The 18,892-nt window shown below is 42.8% G+C and overlaps 1 protein-coding gene across 1 annotated transcript in view; it reads right to left on the bottom strand.

Moving 5' to 3' along the window:
- LOC146798204 (serine/threonine-protein kinase D3-like) overlaps positions 1-18,892 on the bottom strand; it is a 508,587-nt gene that overhangs the window by 190,635 nt on the left and 299,060 nt on the right. The window contains exons 2-4 of the mRNA XM_085625489.1: positions 6,946-7,084; positions 4,348-4,476; positions 2,059-2,216 (exon numbers count right to left, since the gene is read on the bottom strand). Of these exons, the coding sequence (XP_085481615.1) occupies positions 2,059-2,216; positions 4,348-4,476; positions 6,946-7,084 (426 nt within the window). The remainder of the gene's footprint in view (positions 1-2,058; positions 2,217-4,347; positions 4,477-6,945; positions 7,085-18,892) is intronic.

The raw sequence follows: 18,892 nt of genomic DNA, 5'->3' as shown, positions 1-18,892 counted from the left end.
GTCCCTTCCTGTTGCTTGTGGGCCGAGCATTTTCTTGTTTAAGTTATGGCTCTCGCTAAGACAACCTGGTCAGAAGAAGAATAAGGCCCAATGAGGTACTGCATACTTGCAACTCGTAAACTAGCTTGTGATAGGAGCATTACAGAAGGGGCAGTAGAGAGCTGTTGAGGGAAACTCTGGGGTGCTCTTAACTTAACAGTACTGGTTTGATACACATCTTTGTAAACACCTCTGAAAACCCATTAGGTGGCACTGTGCCCTTGGATGTTGGAGAATGGTACTGTGGTCTGAAACACCTGAGTGCAAAAACAAGGTTAAACTCATATATTTACACAGTTTGATTAATTGTTAAGAAAGGACATTCACTTTACCATATAATTTTGGACACTAAGTGTGCGATGTCCAGGCAAAATAAATTAGGTGCAGTATTAATTTGCGCAAAACAAGATATCGTTCCCGAGCACTGACAAATAAATATTAAACAGATGATATTAGTATTTCAAAGAGAGTTCTGTCCGTATATTCAGAAAAAGATCTTCTTTTATTCTTTTATCCATTCCTTAGGATCTCCCCTTGTGGTCATAACACAGCGGTTCGTGATAACAGGAAAACAAAGATGTTGCAGCCAACACGTGTTTCGTCTTGGGAAAATGGCCCAACGACTTCCTCAGGGCAAAGGCGATCTTTAAAGAAAAGGCAACACGCCACACATTAGGTAAAACCTAAATGTGGTCCCATACAGTCTGGCTTTAGATATAGAATGTATCCCTCATAAATCAAAAATGCAATATATGCACGTATCTCAATCAACAAATCAATCCAGTCGGTGCATCTCGTAACAGGAAAATTGTATATCAGAAAACGGAGAGTACTCCGATCGTAGTCGACGCCTAATATCTGTGACTATTAATTTGCTCATAAGGGCGGCAATTTTTGATCTGGCATTAGTCAAGAGCTTTTGATTTTACTAAAATTATATAAATTAAATATGCTTACTACTAGGGGTTTTCAGGCAGCCCTCTTCATCTATTGGTCTATTGTATCACTCAATTTGTTCTTTCCCCCTTTACAGAATACTGCTTGGGGCATCGGGTCAATCCACTTCAGTCACTGGCTAACTTCACTGTGAGTGATGCATTCTGCTCTCTCACAAGGAGAACATCCACAGAAAAAGTGGTTTCCTTCACTGCCAGGGACTATTCTAGCAATGTCTGCTTTTTAAGATAAAAAAATATTTTTGCTTCTAGCCAATGTTTCTTTTTTTATACAGCTCAGAGTTCACCCAACAATAACGTTTTACAAAAACCAAGCCAAAACAAAACAAAACAAAAATTGACAAAGCCACAAGTGCTGACAACCAATAACAGACCTTTTGGTTTTGGCTTTGCCAACTCTTGTTTTTATGTGTGCCTCAGAAAAAATATATCAAAACAAAATTTTTGGCTGACATTTTGTTTTCGGTCAAGGGGAAAGAACCTTGATATATCGAATGACAATTATGAATACCAGCCGCGGTCTGTTCAGGTAACAGCGATGAGGCGGTGGGGCCGGGCAAGGGGGCATTTCGAGGGACGATGCAGAGGGAAATTAAATAAATAAATAATTTTCCCTTTGCATCGTCCCTCGAAATCCCCCCTTACACGTTGCCTGCACGGACCACGGCTGATAAATACAGAATTCAAGGAAGGCTTTAAGAATTCTACTGTTTAGTTGCCTCCTATTATAAATAATCTTGGTTTGTCACTCTATCACAACAAGGAGTCTTTGCTATCTTTGAGAGCAGAGATTGAATAGAATACAAACGTCATTCAATTTATCTCCTACCCTTCTGACCGCACGTGTAGAAGTAAAGTAGGCACATCTATGATGTTTGGTAGGAATTTCATTTTTTACTGCTAGTTGTGCGTCTGGTATGCGTAGAGATGTGTTCAACCTGGATAGGGAGCAACCACGCTCTGCACATCACACATAGGACATGACATCTAGATTGAGGGAATGATTCTGCATGAGAAAGCATGTCTTCTCCAGCTTGATGTCCCATCAGCTCAGTGCTCTTACCTCTTCTAAGCTTCCTCCAGCAGGCTGTGAGACGATGGAGGCTCGCGGGAAGGTGCTGGTTCCCACCAAGGATCTGCTGGAGAGATGACTTCTCCTCACGCCCCGACAGTTGTTGGGGATCTGAAAAGCACAGCGCTTGTGATAGCTTAAGCCACAGCCTTGATGGGTGAGAACGGGAAACACAAGGAGACAACGTCAGCAGTTTTGTCAGTTGCTGTTGGGAATTATACAATGATATATGTTTTTTAAAAACTGTATTTTATTGGTTTTGCACAGTTCAAATGATCTGGTTCTCATACATCTTTACATCAAGCAATGTACATAAGGGTATGTCAAACAGAAACACAAAGAGACAAAGTACAGAATAATAGATTCCACATTGACATAGTCGGTCTACCAAAATAAACACTACAAACAATGACCAGCCAACGTTCACTGCTGGGGATCAGAGCCGCTGTTGGCCCCCGAGAGTCACCCTTCTGAAACCTAATAAGTAGCTGAGCCCATAGTATTACCTCATCAGCTGCTTTCTCATCTGTACATTACATTTTCAAGTGTTGCTCCTCCACAGCCCCTCACTCCATTAGGTCCTTCAACCAGAGTTTCAGAGCTGGGGCCCTTGACCCCATCCATCCAATAGCCACTCAGCACTTCGCCAATAATAAAGCCAATCGAGTAATTTATCAAGGGAGTTTTCAACCCTTTGGTCTGGTTACCACTCCCAGCAGACGAGCAAGCGGTGTGCTAGGGCTCAGCAGGCCAGTGGCTTTCGATATAAACGGTAGGACCTGTCCCCAATACTCCTGAACCAAGGAACATTTCCATGCCAGATGCAGAAAGGTAGCACCAACATCACCACACCTGGCCCATTTTACTCCCCTACCAGGATCCAGTTAATTTAATTTATAAGGAGTGATATAAATGTGGTGTAAGAAGTGAAAATTGAACAATTTAAGTATGTTATTGCATGACACTGCGCACAACAATACCGCTGCTTTCTCCCAATCCGGGTCCCAAATGGGTAAGCCCAGGTCCCGGTCCCAAGCCCCACGAGCTGTACACAAGATACAATGATATTTTAGACCACCATAGTCCAGCAAAATGTCTTGTGTTTGTTTCCTACAGACTTTCAGATGACTTCTGTATATAATATGTGCTTGCTCCGAATTATCCTTTTCTTCTTTCCATCCTTGTATTTGAACGATATTTTTTTTTTCCTGCAATAAACTTCAGTATCATGAAAGAGTGAGTGTGCTCTGTTGCAACGAACCATGCTTTGTCACACATACCCTTCACTCTTTACCTTAGTTGGATGTTCCTCTCCCCTTTCCATGTATCCAACCTTTTGTCCATTGATCACCTCTAGTACTCAATAAAACTGTACCCCAAAACTCATCCGGAGTCGTTTGTCTGTGTACAGAGTCCGCCTCCGCTTGTCTATAGGATACGCCTCCCCACAGGCTTCTCCTTCGCATCTTTACTTATGATAAATGTACCCTCCACCTACTCCAAGGCTCCATCCAGGGCTAATAGCTCACAATCTGTGGAATCTACTTATTGATCCAAATGTGTGTAGAGTCACAGATTCACAGAGCCCGATAGCATGCTTTATGTTCAAACCCATTTTATCCTAGAACCTGGATACTTGTCAAGGTTTGAGCGCTAAATAAAGCATAAAATGCAAGATTTTAACATTATACATGATATCACTCCTTAGCAAGATTCCGTACCCTTCCTGCAGATTCTAAAACCCTTCCTGTCTGCTCTCCCTGCGCAAATACCTCGCCTGTCCTAGGACTCCCCACATGCCCAGAACCCGCATCCATATAATAAAACACTTTCCCATAGATTGAAACCACCGCAGCTAATGCAATTTACCTCTCCACTTTACATCCCCTTCACATAGACTCACAACTGTCCCAAGACCAATCACTGCCCGTAGAGATCAGCTTTGTGCACATATTTTCATGTCTTTCCACCCTCTTCCAAACTGCGCACACACATCCTGAACATTCGAAAAGGCGCTCTACAAGTCCAAAGACTTAACCCAGTCCCAAAATGTACCATTGACCAAAGGACTATCTTTGGCCACGGATTGATCTCTGTACGTAGAGTAACCATCTACCCACACACACCACCTCCTTCACCTAGATCTATTCACTGCACCGCTTATGTTTGATTGTTTCCCCAATGACATGTATCTTATCACCCCTCCAAAAATACTAAACCAGAACATTTAAAATTGCAGTAGACACTACTTTGACAAAGCTCCTATAAGACAATATATACCTTGGCATTTCAAGCCCTGGCGTACCAGTCCCCACAGCATCTCCGCGCAGTAGTCACAGAAGGCTGGTGATTTGTAGGAGTGGACAAGTAAATTGTGAGGCCGGATGATAAAATCCAAGGATGCCGATTCTGTGAGAAACAAAGACAATTATATTAGGGTAAGGCAAGCAAGAACCTTGTAGGGTGCAATATTTGACCACAATGACAATCATTACACTTATAGGCACAACCCTAGTGAGGATGTGTTTGAATACACTAAAAAAACACAAAATAACATACAGTCAGCAACTGTTTTCAGGTTCCTGTTAAAGGGAAACATGTATTTCACCCCTTTACAAAGGCCCAGCAGAGTGAAAATGTAAATGTGTCCTAGCTAATTGATAAATCAGCTTGCAAGTCTTTTGACAATGTCAGCTTTGAGCTGTAAAACCAGTAAGTATGGAGGACAGATAACCTTATCAATGTACAAGTCTGAAGCATTAAGGGCCAGATCTATGACGGTGTTTGCATGCGCAAACGGGTTTGCGAACCCGTTTGCACATGCAAAAACCAATAGGGGTACGTACCATTCCAAAATAGCAAGTCGAAATTTATTTGCGACTCGCTATTTTGGAATTGCGAGTTGCTATTAGGAAGGGCCGTTCCCTTCCTAATAGCGAGCGCAATCCCATGTACAAATGTTTTGCGACCGCAATTGCGGTCGCAAAACACTCGCAAATTACTACCCTCTTCAAGAGGGTGGTAATGAAGTCGCAAAAGAGAAAGGGTCCCCAGGGGACCCCTTCCCCTTTGCAAATGCAGGGCAAAATATTTTCTAAGGGCAGGCAGTGGTCCCAGGGACCACTACCTGCCCTTAAAAAATGAAACGAAAACGTTTCATTTTTTTTTTTTAAATGCAGCCCGTTTTCCTTTAAGGAAAACGGGTTGCATTAAAAAAAAAAATACTTTTATTGAAAGGCAATTGCAGACATGGAGGTCTGCTGAGCCCAGCAGGCCACCAACCCTGGGAGGGCCAGCCATTTCCAATGGGGTCGCAAATTGCGACAGGCTCATTAATATTCATGAGCCTCGCAATTTGCGACCCCATTGGGAATCGCAAACAGTGTTAAACACACTGTTGTACATCCAGTTTTGCGAGTCGCAATTGCGATGCAATTTGCGAGCTGAAAAATTGCTGGTCGTACATCTGGCCCCTAAGTTATTTATTCATAATGGTCTTACATTCTGGCGCATAGCACCAAACTGATTCTTTTAAGAAAAAGTAGAAGTGCTTCACAGTTCTCACCCTACAGTTACCTTGTTGAAGGCAGAAATCCATTTATCTTCCAGGGCTTCCCTCTTTCTCGCACTCCCTCTCTCCCTGCGATTCTGCTCTGTGCAGCTTATGCCCAATAAATGCCCAAGTGACCTCTAATAACTCTCACCAAAAGGTGCTGGCTAATTGCGGCCTACCTAGTGAGATACCATTGGTTTTCTTTGCTGCTGGCAGAGAAACTGTACTAAATGTCCAGTCAGTGGCATGATACCTCTCTACAGGATTGACTTCTTGTCATAGCCATATGGGCTGGAACATCCAGCGCTAGACACCTAGCACATTATACATCTGGAGACTGGGCTACTGCAATAGTTTGAACATTGTAGTGACCAAATAAAATGTACAGAATCTGCAAAGAGTGCAAAATGCAGCTACCAGCCTTCTCCTCAACCTTTCAAGACAAGCACGTCTCACCAGATCTGGCTCAGCCTCATTGGCGACCTTTGGAGAAGCATATCAGTTTTAAGACCATGTACCTAAGTCACAAAATTCTTAACAACAGAGGACCCCGCTATTTGCGCAACCTGGTAAGGTCTTACTTGTCTGGCCGCTGTCTTAGATCCTCTGATACCGCACTTGCGGTTATTCCGAGGGCAAGGAAAGCCCGGATGGGCGGCTACTCCCTTGGTGTTTGCACAACCAAATTATGGAACACTCTCCCCTTGCATTTAAGATTAGAACTAGTTGAGGCCCCCTTTAAGGGAAATCTTAATACCTGCCACTATAGGCAAAGTTATATTTCCTGGTCTTCATTAGATCTTATCTGCCGCTTGTGCTTTTTTTTCTCCCTGAGGTCCTTTTTAATTTCTGATCATCTCCTGATACCTCCTGTTTTCTATCCTGATAGCAATCCTAGTGCTGGGACGCTCCAGTTGGAATAAGCTGCACACTTCATAAACCTTATAACATAACATCTGTATGCATGTTGGGGGGTCGATCTCCCAATACACATACATGTAATACTTCAAGAAAAGGCCCTGCTGTACATTTTAGGACAGCAAGACTGATCCTATAAAAGCCATGTCAACCTTTCCTGGTCTATCATAAAGCCCAAAAACCTATTAATTGGGATACCCCTTTTGTCTTATAAAAAGAAGTGGAGGCCACATTTAGTACAGAAAGATGACATGTGGGCTTTCCAGCAAGCAATGCTCCTAATTACTAGGCTAATATCCAGTTGTCATTCTATCCAGTAGAAGAGACACAGTGTGACCACCAATAGTCTCTGTCCCTCTTTTCTGCACCTTTGCACCTTAAAATTAAAGTTGAGTAGAGGCCCAAACCTGATAAAACCACCTCGATCAGGTCTCCGTTTGAGATGGTGGAGTCTGAGGTCAGCCGCCGCAGTATGTTCTCGGAATCAGACTTGTGGCAGAAGAGAAGAATTTTATCAGAAACTCCAAGGAATCCATATTCTGGGAACTGGAAGGAAAAAGAACAGAAAACATATGGAATTTATTTTTCATGTCCTCAGTGGTGATACCAAGGCTTTCTGTCCAAGTACCCAAGATCTGGAGAGCTCCAGCAGTGAGTGTGGGCTTTTTGTAATTAATTTGCCATTTTACACCGCTGACAAATTTACTTTTACGCGAGCAAAGGAATCAAAATGCATCGGGTGCAAAGGAGAGGCAGAACGCTGTGCCACCCATGCTCTCCCATACATCAACACTTGTAAGGAACCAACCCTATTGCTTCCAGCAATCACAGACGTTTATTTGATATCTTATATGTTTTTGTTAAGGAATGACAAGAGTCCATCAGCTCCCTACCATCCTAGTCGTTTTATCTAGATTCTTCCATTCTAATGATCTCACATTATTCCATACATTTTAACAACTCCATAAGCAGGGAAGTGTTTAACACACCATGAGGCAAAGTAGCAACCACGACAAGTACAGAAAAAGCTACACCCCACACCCAAGCACAAATACTTCACATAACAACATCGTCAAAATAACCACTGATTCATCTCACTCCATCTGAAGCTGTGAGACTGCTGCAGATCGTCCTCCAGCACAAGGACTCGCCCTACCAATCAGCTGTGTGATGTGACTCCATATCAGATGCACTCTAACCAACACCCTGAGCTGTATTAAGCTGTTCCTAGACAAATGTAGATACATGTAGATATTAAATGTATTACCCACTACAAACTTCCTTTTGTTGACCTCCTTTATGAGTTGAGTGGAGCGGAATTGTACTCCGCTCTGTTTTGAATTGTTTGAGTCTGTAAGGGGGCAGGTAATTCTGCTCCCTTACAGACAACAATCTCCTCTTCCATCCTGACTCACATCCATCCACTCCGCTTTACACTAGCACCTCGCATACATTTACCACTTGCTGGTACTTGTGTGCATTAAACCCAATTGAAAAAGGAACGCTGAAAAATACCCATTTGTTAATCCAGGTCTTCACGTTATTCCCAATACTGTGGGGTTTAACTCTTAATTACACAGTACTGATGGGGTGTTATTGATGGATGCTGGTAACTATGGGTGCAGAGTTTGCACCCCGCCAGCATTGTGCAACTCGTAATCAGGGCCTTTAGGCCCTCATTTATGAAAAGAGACGCATCGCCGCGAGAAAACAGCGATGCATCACTTTTCATTGCGCCCTCCTTGCGACACCAATGATGTGTCATATTTACACTATGATGCATCATGTGGCAAGGAGTTACAGATACGTCAGTATTTCTGATGTATCTGTAGACGCAAAAATAACGCATTGCTTGAGTGTGTCACAAAAGTGACGCAACTCCAGCAATGAGTCATTACACATGGGCATGTTCCCAGGATAAATGTGCCTGCGTCAGTCTTACGCCTGCCATGAGACAGGCGTACGATATTGCCGCATTTCCATCCTAGAAGTGGTGCAGTGAAATCTTATAGATTTCACTGCATCACTTCTACGACCCTTTCTTGCGTCGGAACGCTCCCACTACATACATTATACCTGGCGCAGGTATAAAGTGGCGCAGGGGTTTACAAAGTGTCGCATCTACCTAGATGCATCACTTTGTAAATTTGGCGCAACATGTCGCATTTTTAACACCGGTGGAGCATCACAAAAAGAGACGCACCGGCGCCGCAAAATTGACGCAATGGCCCATAAATAAGCCCCTTAATTTCTATTCTCCTGCCAGAACTCTTCTTGCTGCTCTCTTGAAAACCAGCCACATGTCTCTTTATGTTCTGAACAGCTACTTCTTTCTTCTCCTTCCGATTCCCATACGCCACTGAGACACAACACTGCCTTCCTTCTCTTTAACAACTCAGAAGGGCTTCGCCTATCACCAAGTGAGGCGTGATGCCCAATGACTATACCCCCATCGTGCATCAGAACATTACACAGCCAGAGATCATAGAGCACCTCACATAAGGGGAACCTTGTGACTACGCTTTGATTAAGAACCATCCTCTTGCCAATAGCTGCCTCAAAAATCAAAGACATTTGGGTAGAGGCCAGCGTCCCTATTGGAATGAGGGTTTTAAATAAGGGTACCTTCTTCTGGGTTTTTGTGTCCCACTCAGCAGCGGCTCCTCCGCTGTGGCGGAGGAGCATCGCTCCCCCGCCAGCCTCAACACTTGAAAAATAAAACGATAATAAAACAGGTTTATTATCGTTTTATTGCTCAAGTTCTAAGTGCCAGGCCAAGTCTTGGGGGCGTGGCCATCACGGGGGCTGTCGGGAAGGGGAGTGGTGGTCACTGCTATCAGTGCGCATGTCGGTTTGGCCAGCCATCTCAGGACGGCCAACCGACATGCGCACTGAGCTGTCTCTAACCCGAGCAGCATTGCCCGGTTGGAAACAGCAGGCACAGGCTGCCAGTCTCTCTGGGAGCGCAAATTCAGGGCACTCGGGCCAATCCTGACACTGCTTTCATGCTGCCAGCACCATGATAGCAGCGTCAGGATTGGCCGCAGGGAAGCCTGTGCTTCAGTGAGGACTTGGGGCAGAAGGGTGACAGATGGCGTGTACGTTCTTTTTTCCCATTTTTTCATGTTTTCTTTGCCGTCGATACCCCCACCCCACCCTGCCACTCCACCTGCACTCCGGCCGCTACTGGTCCCACTCCTTGACCAAAGATGAAACAGCAGCATCTAAGGTTTTAGAGGAGACAGGAATATACAAATGTAATACCCTGAAAAGAGATACAAGTTCTGCCACTTAAATTATATTAATAAAATTACAATGCCTCATTCTGTTGTGCCTACTGAGAAATTTCAGCTGACCTAGTGTATTCCTATACTTATGCAAATTACTTTTAGTTTGCCTATACACTGGATTTATTGGTAATACAAATCAAACTCTATAGCTATATTTGGCGATTTCTGCTCCTTATTACGGAGTCACATTGGCTTCACATTTTTTAAATGTATTGTTGATCTCTGCTCCCTTCCAATGCTTCCTGTCAACTAACAAAGGCCCATACAACCAATAGGGAAAAATCTTCAACGACTTGACTACGCGATTACGTTGTAAGGCCCAGCGCTCTTTCAAAGGTGTCGCCAGCGGTTCAATAAATTACATAGGTTTATGTTCTAATTACAGCAATGACTGCGGTCAGACAAGTCATTCATCAGCACAAGAACACAGCAGGAAGAAAAGCAGGGCCTGCATATGCACAATGAAACACACTGCACGTGCACAGGGTAACAGCCTACCTCAAACAGTATCTTTCTTTGTTGAGAACATGGCATAAAGCCCAGATAAAATTAAAGTTATACTGAAATGTCATTTGAATTTCAGCTTTTCTGGGTTTTTTTCTCTGGTAAGGGAATGTGCCATGTAATACGGGCCAAAAATGAAATAAAGTCTGCCTATAACTTGTGCTGGAAGGTGTCAGGATCCCGAAAGTGTACTTTTAATCAGTAACACAAGCACGTACAATGATTTACAGAGTTGCCTGTTATGGTACAGTACTGCCATGTATTGAGGAGGACACGAACAATGCAAGGCTGTGCAGATATTTGAAGAGTGAACTTCCTGATGCCTAATGAAGAATAGTAGTATTCCTTATGAGCAAGGAGCCCAGGTTTGGTTAGAGCAGGGGTTCTTAAACTTTAGATCCATGGACCCCTGCAGTTTCGTGATGATTACTCAGGGGTCCATGACTGTTTAGAAAATTAATATTAGCAAATTAATAAAGCATAAAAAACACAAATCTAAAACTGATTTTTTTTTAAAGTCTGTAAATGTGAAGGAATTTGAAATTAGAGGCTAAACTCCTAAGTTGATATCTTTGATTAGTGAGAGCAAATGAAGTAGAGCAAACACTAATATGGACAATTGGTGGCCTTAATTAAAGTCTTGTATGCAAGGGCTGATGCATTAGGAGCAAAAATGACTAAGCAAATGCAAATCTAGCAAATCGATTTTTCTTTTAGAAATAAAGCCACATTTTGACAAGCTTTTACCTTCCCATTTAAAATTAAAATTTCAATTTCTTGGGGAATTAAAGAAAGGGCTTCGTAATTTATGAATTTGATCAATATGTGCCTCTGTAGTTTTCTGTATCTTTTTGAGGTTCTAACCATAGAAATTGCTCAGGCCAGGGTCCACTGATTATGATAGTGATCCGGGGGTGGTCCACAGAATTCAAAAGGTAAAGAACCGCTCGGTTATAGCGATGCTTTGGTCAATCTCTGGGACAGAGACGTTTTAAGGCATGATTAATTGGAAATCGCCAGGACCCACACTTTCTAAGGGTCCCCTGGCAAAGAGGTTTTTTTTAATGTTATAATATTTTATTGTTTTAAGAAAAAGAGTATAAATAATTAAAATACCATATAATGCAATACAGCTTGAAATTGTGAACAATAAATAAATGAGCAATCATCATTATAAATGAAATCAATGTCATAAATAACATCTATATATCAATCAAATATCAATCAAATATGTTAAAAGGCAAAGAAAACAATTCGAGGATATCAGTTGTATTGCTTGGATAAGTCAGAGAAAAAATAAGTAAGAGATCGGGACACCTGCTTCAATGGGGGAGAAAAATTAACCCCTTCAGTGCCCATGACGAGATAGTCTCGTCATGGAGCGCGGTTGCGCTGTGCCCATGACGAGACTATCTCGTCATGAACCCCGCCCGCTAATGAAACGCCCGGCACAGGGCGTGGAAAGGGCGGGGCACTGAAGAGGTTAAGAGGAAGACACAAAAGGATATTGGGCCACCAAGCCTTGTAAAGCCAAGTTTATATATTTGTCAAGAGACCTCCAAACACCACTAGAGATAGAAGGAGTATAACGGTTCTCCTCCACAGAAGTATGAGCCCCTTGGAGAAACGACCTGACAAAGAGGTCTTTTTTCAGTTTCTCTCACTCTATCTCACTTTTATTAATTTCTCTATCTGAACGTCGCTCTATTCCTACCTCTTCCTCTCACTCTGTCTCTCTCTCTCTCTACCGAGTGTCGTTTTAAGGATTTTTGGTCAAAGCGCAAATCATATTTCAGGTGTTTTTTTCTGAAAGTTTAAGTAGAATATTGTTTGGTGCCATGCAGGCTTGGATTATCAGAAAATAGGTAATACAATTCTAACTTGTTCTGAACAGGGGACCCCAAAATATGTCTTGCCCGGGGCCCCACAAGTCATTTTCATGACACTAGTCTTTAAAGGCAGAAGCTGCTAACATAGAAAACAAGGTTTTTCAGAAATTAAGGTGATTGCCTTCCAGAGTAGTCTGTCTCAGACGTAGGCTTCCCACATTGATTTGCCACATGTAGTTGGACTCGGTGAACCAAAATAAACAAGCTGAAGGATGTGGCAGGCTGGAGTAAAGACCAAGTCCAAATCTGAGAACAGCTTGACTTTTTTAATTCTGCCACTTGGCAAACATGGCATGTGACAGAAGATAGGGCGCTGCTTTCATAGCAGGATAGGAAAAAACCCTGAAGGGAAGAGGGTGGCATTGCAAGCCACCCTTTCACTGCCTCCTTTTCACTAGATGCATGCCTCAGCCAAAAGAGGGGTTGATAAACTTCCCCATGTTGTGATACAAGTGGGAAATAACTGCTCATTTTCTGAAAATTGTCATTTGTCCCAGCTAATGTCCCCTTGCATTTCCCCTGATCGCAACGACCAAACATAATGTGTGGGCGCGGATTGGGTACGAAAGGAAAGGGAGTTTATTTTATACTATATAGTGTTCTTGTAAGGTTCTAGATGTCCCTGGGATCAACCACGTTAACCCTGATATCATACTGGTTTAGTGGACTATGAGGGGAAGAGTAGAGATATTCGAAGGCCAGCTACGAGCATTGAAACTGACTCGTACCCTAGCCATGATAACTTAGGCCTAATTGTGACCTCTAAGCAGAATACTGTGGCCTATAATGTTCTGTCCTTTTTTTGCAAAAAATAAAATACACGTTCCATAAAAAGGTCCACTTGCTGTAAATCAGTAGCAGGTTTTTGGAAGGGAAGAAGCTGAAGAAGAGGCAGAAATAATGTGTTAATAAAGGCAGCGGTGTGGCGTGTGTTGCCAGCGCCCGGGGCAAGGCAAGTATTGCGCCCCCTAACCCGCGCCTGGGCGCAAAATAAAAAAAAAAAAAAATTAGCAGCAAGAGACCTGCTGCTGAATTAAAATGTTGCGCTCCTAACAATTTAGGGACGGGGCAACCGCTCCTGTGGTGGCCACACGCATGCTATGCCACTGATCAAGGGCCGCCTGAATGTGAGAAAGAAGGGTTTTGTTAATTTCACAAGAAACTGAGCCTTCCCAGCAGCAGCTGTGGCTCAGGCGAAGGAGGGCTTCCATTCAACAGAAGTTCTCTGTCTTGTTGCTTGCAGTTAAAAGTGAATGTTTGGTCCAGAGGCATTTTTAGTCATTTGATATGGAAATCAGGTCTGATAATTGTAGGAGGTTGTTCACTTGATCCGCTTTTCTATTGGAAGCCAACAGAGATCACAGAGCATGGGTCATTTGGTGAATTGTTCTTATGGCGTGATCAGACTGGCAAACAAATAGGAGTATGCTATGAGGAGTGCTTGTAAGTCCATTCTGAAGACAACAAGAGCTTAAACTGCTCTTTTCACCTGGTCTTTGAAGATTAGAGCCCTCATTCTAAGGTCTTGTAATTCCCAGTGTGGTCGGAAATGGTATTCGTAGTCAAAAGCTGGTGAAATCTCCGAATTCCCAGATCCTGATATTACCAATAACTTCATCATCAATAATTTTGGTAGTGGAAATGCCAAAATTATATTGCAACTGGACTCATTGTGGAGCTATAGGTAATTAATGTTTTGAGCAACTGGCAGCGTAAATTTGACAACATGACCACTCAGTTGATGTGCGGGGCTGAATCCATAGTAAAGTTCTGAAATGTTATGGTATGAAAGACAGACATGAAAAGTCTCCCAATTAAACAGGCGCAGTAGCCATGAATCGAAAATATTCCGATGAGATCTTAAAAGAAGAACCTGAACTTTATTTTTATGGACTAAGTTTGAGGATTTAGCAATATTCATGTTTGTAATATTCCTAAGCAAGTTTGAAAAGTGTAGATGTCTTCAACTGCCAATGTTTGTGATGGATCTGTGTGTCATTTGTTGTATGGAGACACCAGTACTCTTTAAGATCAGATCTGTCCCTCAATGGATAGACTGAATAAGGCAAGGGAGAGGAATAAGCCCTCTATGTGCACCACGAGATATCAGACATTACTAAGATGTTCTTAATATTCTTCATAACTTTTTTTCTGTTGATGACTAAGCTACAAAACAAACTTAGTAGCTGACCATGAAAGTCAATGAGGTGTTCTAGAGTTTAGATGAACCTGCTGTGGACAACTGTGTCAAACACTGCTGACACGTATATACGTATATAAGTAATCAGGTGTCTCTTTTGGGCAACAGACAGTGAACATCTTTTAAGATTTTCAGTGCGGCTGTTTATATGATGAAACAAGACCAACAGCTGTTTGGCAGTCTGCAAATAGATATTCCTAGGCAGTGATGCTATTCAATTGATTTGCAAAACATCTCTTCCTGTGTTTTTCCTAAACAAGGAAGGCTTGATACCATGCAAAAGTTAAACAAGAGGTTTGGATTGAGATTTATTTTTAAGGATAGGGTTTCTCCACGGAGAATGTATCAAGTCTTTCGAGAGTCTGTGAAAATGAGTTAGTTAAGGATGCTGTATCAGATTGCACAAGGAGGATTCAAATATGAGAAACCTTTACTTGATATTTCTAGGTAAATGGTTTTGATAGGAGGGATTGTTGCAAACAGTCTAACCTCTGGCAATGGCTTGCTGCTGCAACCCAAAAATTCCTATCACCTTCTGTGTGTTAAATTTGAGTAGCTTCATTAAGGAAACATAATTGTTATTGAGGGGAGGGAAGGAGGTTCTATAATGTTGCGTGGGAGATCGCTCCTCATTTAGAGGATAGATCTAGGTTTGTATCTGATGGAACAGATCTTGTCCGTAAACTAGAGGAGGAATTCCTTATATTTAGTGAATGAGAGCATGAATTCCAAGTAAGGAATGCTATTAGATCATATGTTCCAGAAGATGTAAAGAGAAGGGCTGAGCAAGGTGCACAATCATTCTTAGACAATGTTGAATTTACCTGGTAAGATGACATGTTGGTAATCTTTTCTCAACCATTTTAATATGGTGTGGAGTAGAGGTGAAATGGATATTCATTATTCATTTTCTGCATTTTTAGATTACATACCAGACAGAAAAATATTTCAGCAAGGATTTCCAAAATTTGCACTATCAAATAGGAACTATTGTATCACACAATTACGCTTTTGACACATTCTTGCATTGCTTTATTTTGTTATAGTCATGTTTATCTGGAACTTATGACTTTGCATTTTGACAGAGAGGTCTAACCATCTTGGCCTAATCCTAAAAATAAAGACCCAGCCAGACCATTATATACTTTGGAAACTTTTTTCTACGTGATCTATCCCTGTTGGTACCCCAACCTAACAAACCTCAGAAACATACTGGGGCCAATATGGTTTACCCAGCTACAGAACATCCAGAAGTCTGTTGAGGCACAATAGCAACTAAGGATATTTATTGAACAATTTCAAAATGTAAATGTAAATGTCAAGGTACTTATAGAGCGCACTGTCACCAGACGGCCACCTTGCGGTGTCGCCTTTGCGGTTTCCTGGCACTGATTCTCATACCGCTGTGGAACCCCTCCTGGATTTCCCTGTGAAGTGTCCACTCCTGGGCACCCCCAGGGTGAAGCCAGGCATCCTTAGCGCTGTTGGGGCCGGTGTGGAGGCTAAGCAAGCTATTGCCCAGAGTTGCAGCGTGGGGCCCGTGATTAGAATAGGCACCGAAGCGAGAATAGACAGGTCCGAGGAAATTGAGCCCGAGCCCCGCCGAGGCTGGAATCGAACCCTGGTCCCTGGCCAGAACTCTGCTTCAGGGTCTGCCGCTCTAACCATTGAGCCAATGGTAGGAAGACCTGCGGCTAAGGTCTTCCTACAAGACTCTGCAAAGGTTGTGGTTGTTTGGTAGGGCATTTTCTTTTCTCTACTTCATTAGATAAACAATCACCAGAGAAAGGGACATAATGAGGTGGCTGCAGTCCAAGCACAGCATAACCAAATCTGGTGCGGCACGAATTGATTAATATGGTTTAGCGTGGCGTGGCACAAGCCAGAGCACTTGCGCCACATTAGTGTAATAAGAGGATGCCATAAGTCCAGGAGAGGAAAGAGATGGAGCAATATAACACAGATGGGATGACGTGGGGGGAGAGAAAGGGCATACATACACTTATAAAAGGGAGGAAAATGGGAGAGGGAAGACTATATAACACTACATAATATGATATTTTCAGAAATTCGAAGAGAAGGAGGGCGAGGACAGCAGCAGTTTTGCCATCAGAGCTAATACATGAGTGTATGTGGGGTTGGATGTGGGGAAGGATGTCTGTCAAGGGCATGTGGGAGGGAAGCAAGGATGGAAGTGAAGGAGGTATCAAAGAAAGGAAATGGACCATTCACGCCTGAAATTAAAATCTGCTACCTCACTGCGAATAGACTACTTCATCCCCATATTAAACAGCAATAATTAATTGGAAACATTTTAAATCCGATAATGTATGTCTCTAGGAAACACATGCCCCACAAAGTTCCTTGTGAAAGCAATTTAGAGAGAAAGGTGGTGAATGCACAAGCATCTACGATTTTAGTATTTAATTGGTCGACTATTTTTTCTAGCTAAGCAGCTCTCCGGGGAGGAGGACCACTATCTAATACAATTTTTCCATCCAAACATTTATTATCTGCTTGTTTTATGGGCTAAATGGTGAAGACAATTTGGTCTGGTCATGTCTTCTGGTGAAACTGTCTGGCAGCCATTTCAGGACCAATAATCTTGGGAGAAGACTGAAAAGCAGCAATGGAAGCTTCTTGTGACAGGTCACCTCCCCAAGATCACAGTCATATTTTAATGCGAGTTGCAAGACTTGCTGCCGGGAAACATCGTTTACATCGCATTCAGTACAACGCGATGCTGTTACATCGCGATCGTTACAACGAACGTGATGTAACCACGCGATGCCATTACAACGCAAGTCTTTACATCGACTTGCGCTAGATGGCGTGCTAACATTACAAATAGTGTAGTTTACTATCCCAACACCTTCCCTACTGTTAAGTCGACTGGAGTTGGAATAGTAAATTACGCTTTTCTAATGTTAGCACGCCATCTAGCGCAAGTCGATGTAAAGACTTGCATTGTAATGGCATAGCGTAGTAACATCGCAGTCGTGGTAACGACCGCGATGTAACTGCACGCGTTGTAATGACTCGCGTTGTTACGTCATACATCCCTTGCTGCCACTCTGCATAGGAGTTATTCATGCTGAGATTATTTTCTTTTCTCCACTTAAGTCATTGACTGCTGCTCATCCCAAATTCACTCAATCATGATTACAGGCCATGGCATTATCACTCTTGTGATGACCCCCAAAGGCTTGCACTTAATTCCTCTAAGATGGATATTCAATTGTCTTCTACTAAAATATGAGGGGAGAAGACGTGGCCTAAGGGCTAGAGCTGTGAACTTCGAAGCAGGGAAATATATTCGAGTCTCGGCAGGAACACTCAACATCCCACTTAATCTCTCCCTGCATAATAACAATTAATGTGTCCCTCTGTAAGGCAGCTAATGCTCATGTAATGTGCTCTAATACCTTTCGGTGAAGTTGGCGCTATATAAAACTCCCAAAAATGATAGGTGAGGATTTATGACCTTTTACAAGCTCGAAGATAGATTCTTATGTGGCTATTATTATAGGTAGCCTGGATATCTGTACAGCCAGATGCTTATATGTGCCTAGTGAGGTAGGCAGCATAGATATCTGTACAGTCAGATGCTTATATGTGGCTAGTGATGTAGGCAGCATGGATAACTGTGAAGCTGGATGCTGTGGCTAGTGATGTAGGCAGCATGGATATCTATGCAGTTGGAGGTTTATATGCGGCTAGAAATGTAGGTAGCGTGGATATCTGTGCAGATGGATGTTTATATGCGGCTAGCGATGTAGGCAGCATGGATATCTGAGCAGATGGAGGCTGCTGCTAGTGATGTAGGCAGCATGGATATCTGTGCAGATGGAGGCTGCTGCTAGTGATGTAGGTAGCATGGATATCTGTGCAGATGGAGACTGCTGCAAGTGATGTAGGCAGCACGTATATCTGTGCAGTTGGAGGCTTATATGCGGTTAGTAATGTAGGTAGCGTGGATATCTGTTCAGTTGGAGGCTTATATGTGGTTAGTAATGTAGGTAGCGTGGATATCTGTGCAGATGGAGGCTGCTGCTAGTGATGTAGGCAGAGTAGATATCTGTGCAGTTGGATGCTTATAAGCTCCTACTAATGAAGGTATCCTGGATATCTTCATGTTTGGATTCTTAGGTGTGGCTACTAATTTAGGTAGCACGGGTAGCTATGTAGTTGGATGCTTATGTGCACCTACTAATGTAAGGAACATGAATATCTGTACTGCTGGATGCTAAAGCGGCTAATACCTTCTGAAACATTGATATCTCCTCAGTTGGAAGCTGGAAGCTTATAGGTGGCCACTCAAGTAGGTAGCATGGGCTTCTGTACAGTTGGATGGTTTAAAACCCAACCACTATTACATGTCTGTATACCAGCTAGGCTCAGTGGGCCACTAACTAACAATGGACTTATCCTGCGGTGCTTAATCAATCATAAAATAAGCACATGGCAGCTA

Source organism: Triturus cristatus, chromosome 9, assembly GCF_964204655.1.
Source record: "Triturus cristatus chromosome 9, aTriCri1.1, whole genome shotgun sequence".
NCBI classification, from domain to species: domain Eukaryota; kingdom Metazoa; phylum Chordata; class Amphibia; order Caudata; family Salamandridae; genus Triturus; species Triturus cristatus.
This window is presented reverse-complemented; position numbering and strand designations above follow the sequence as displayed.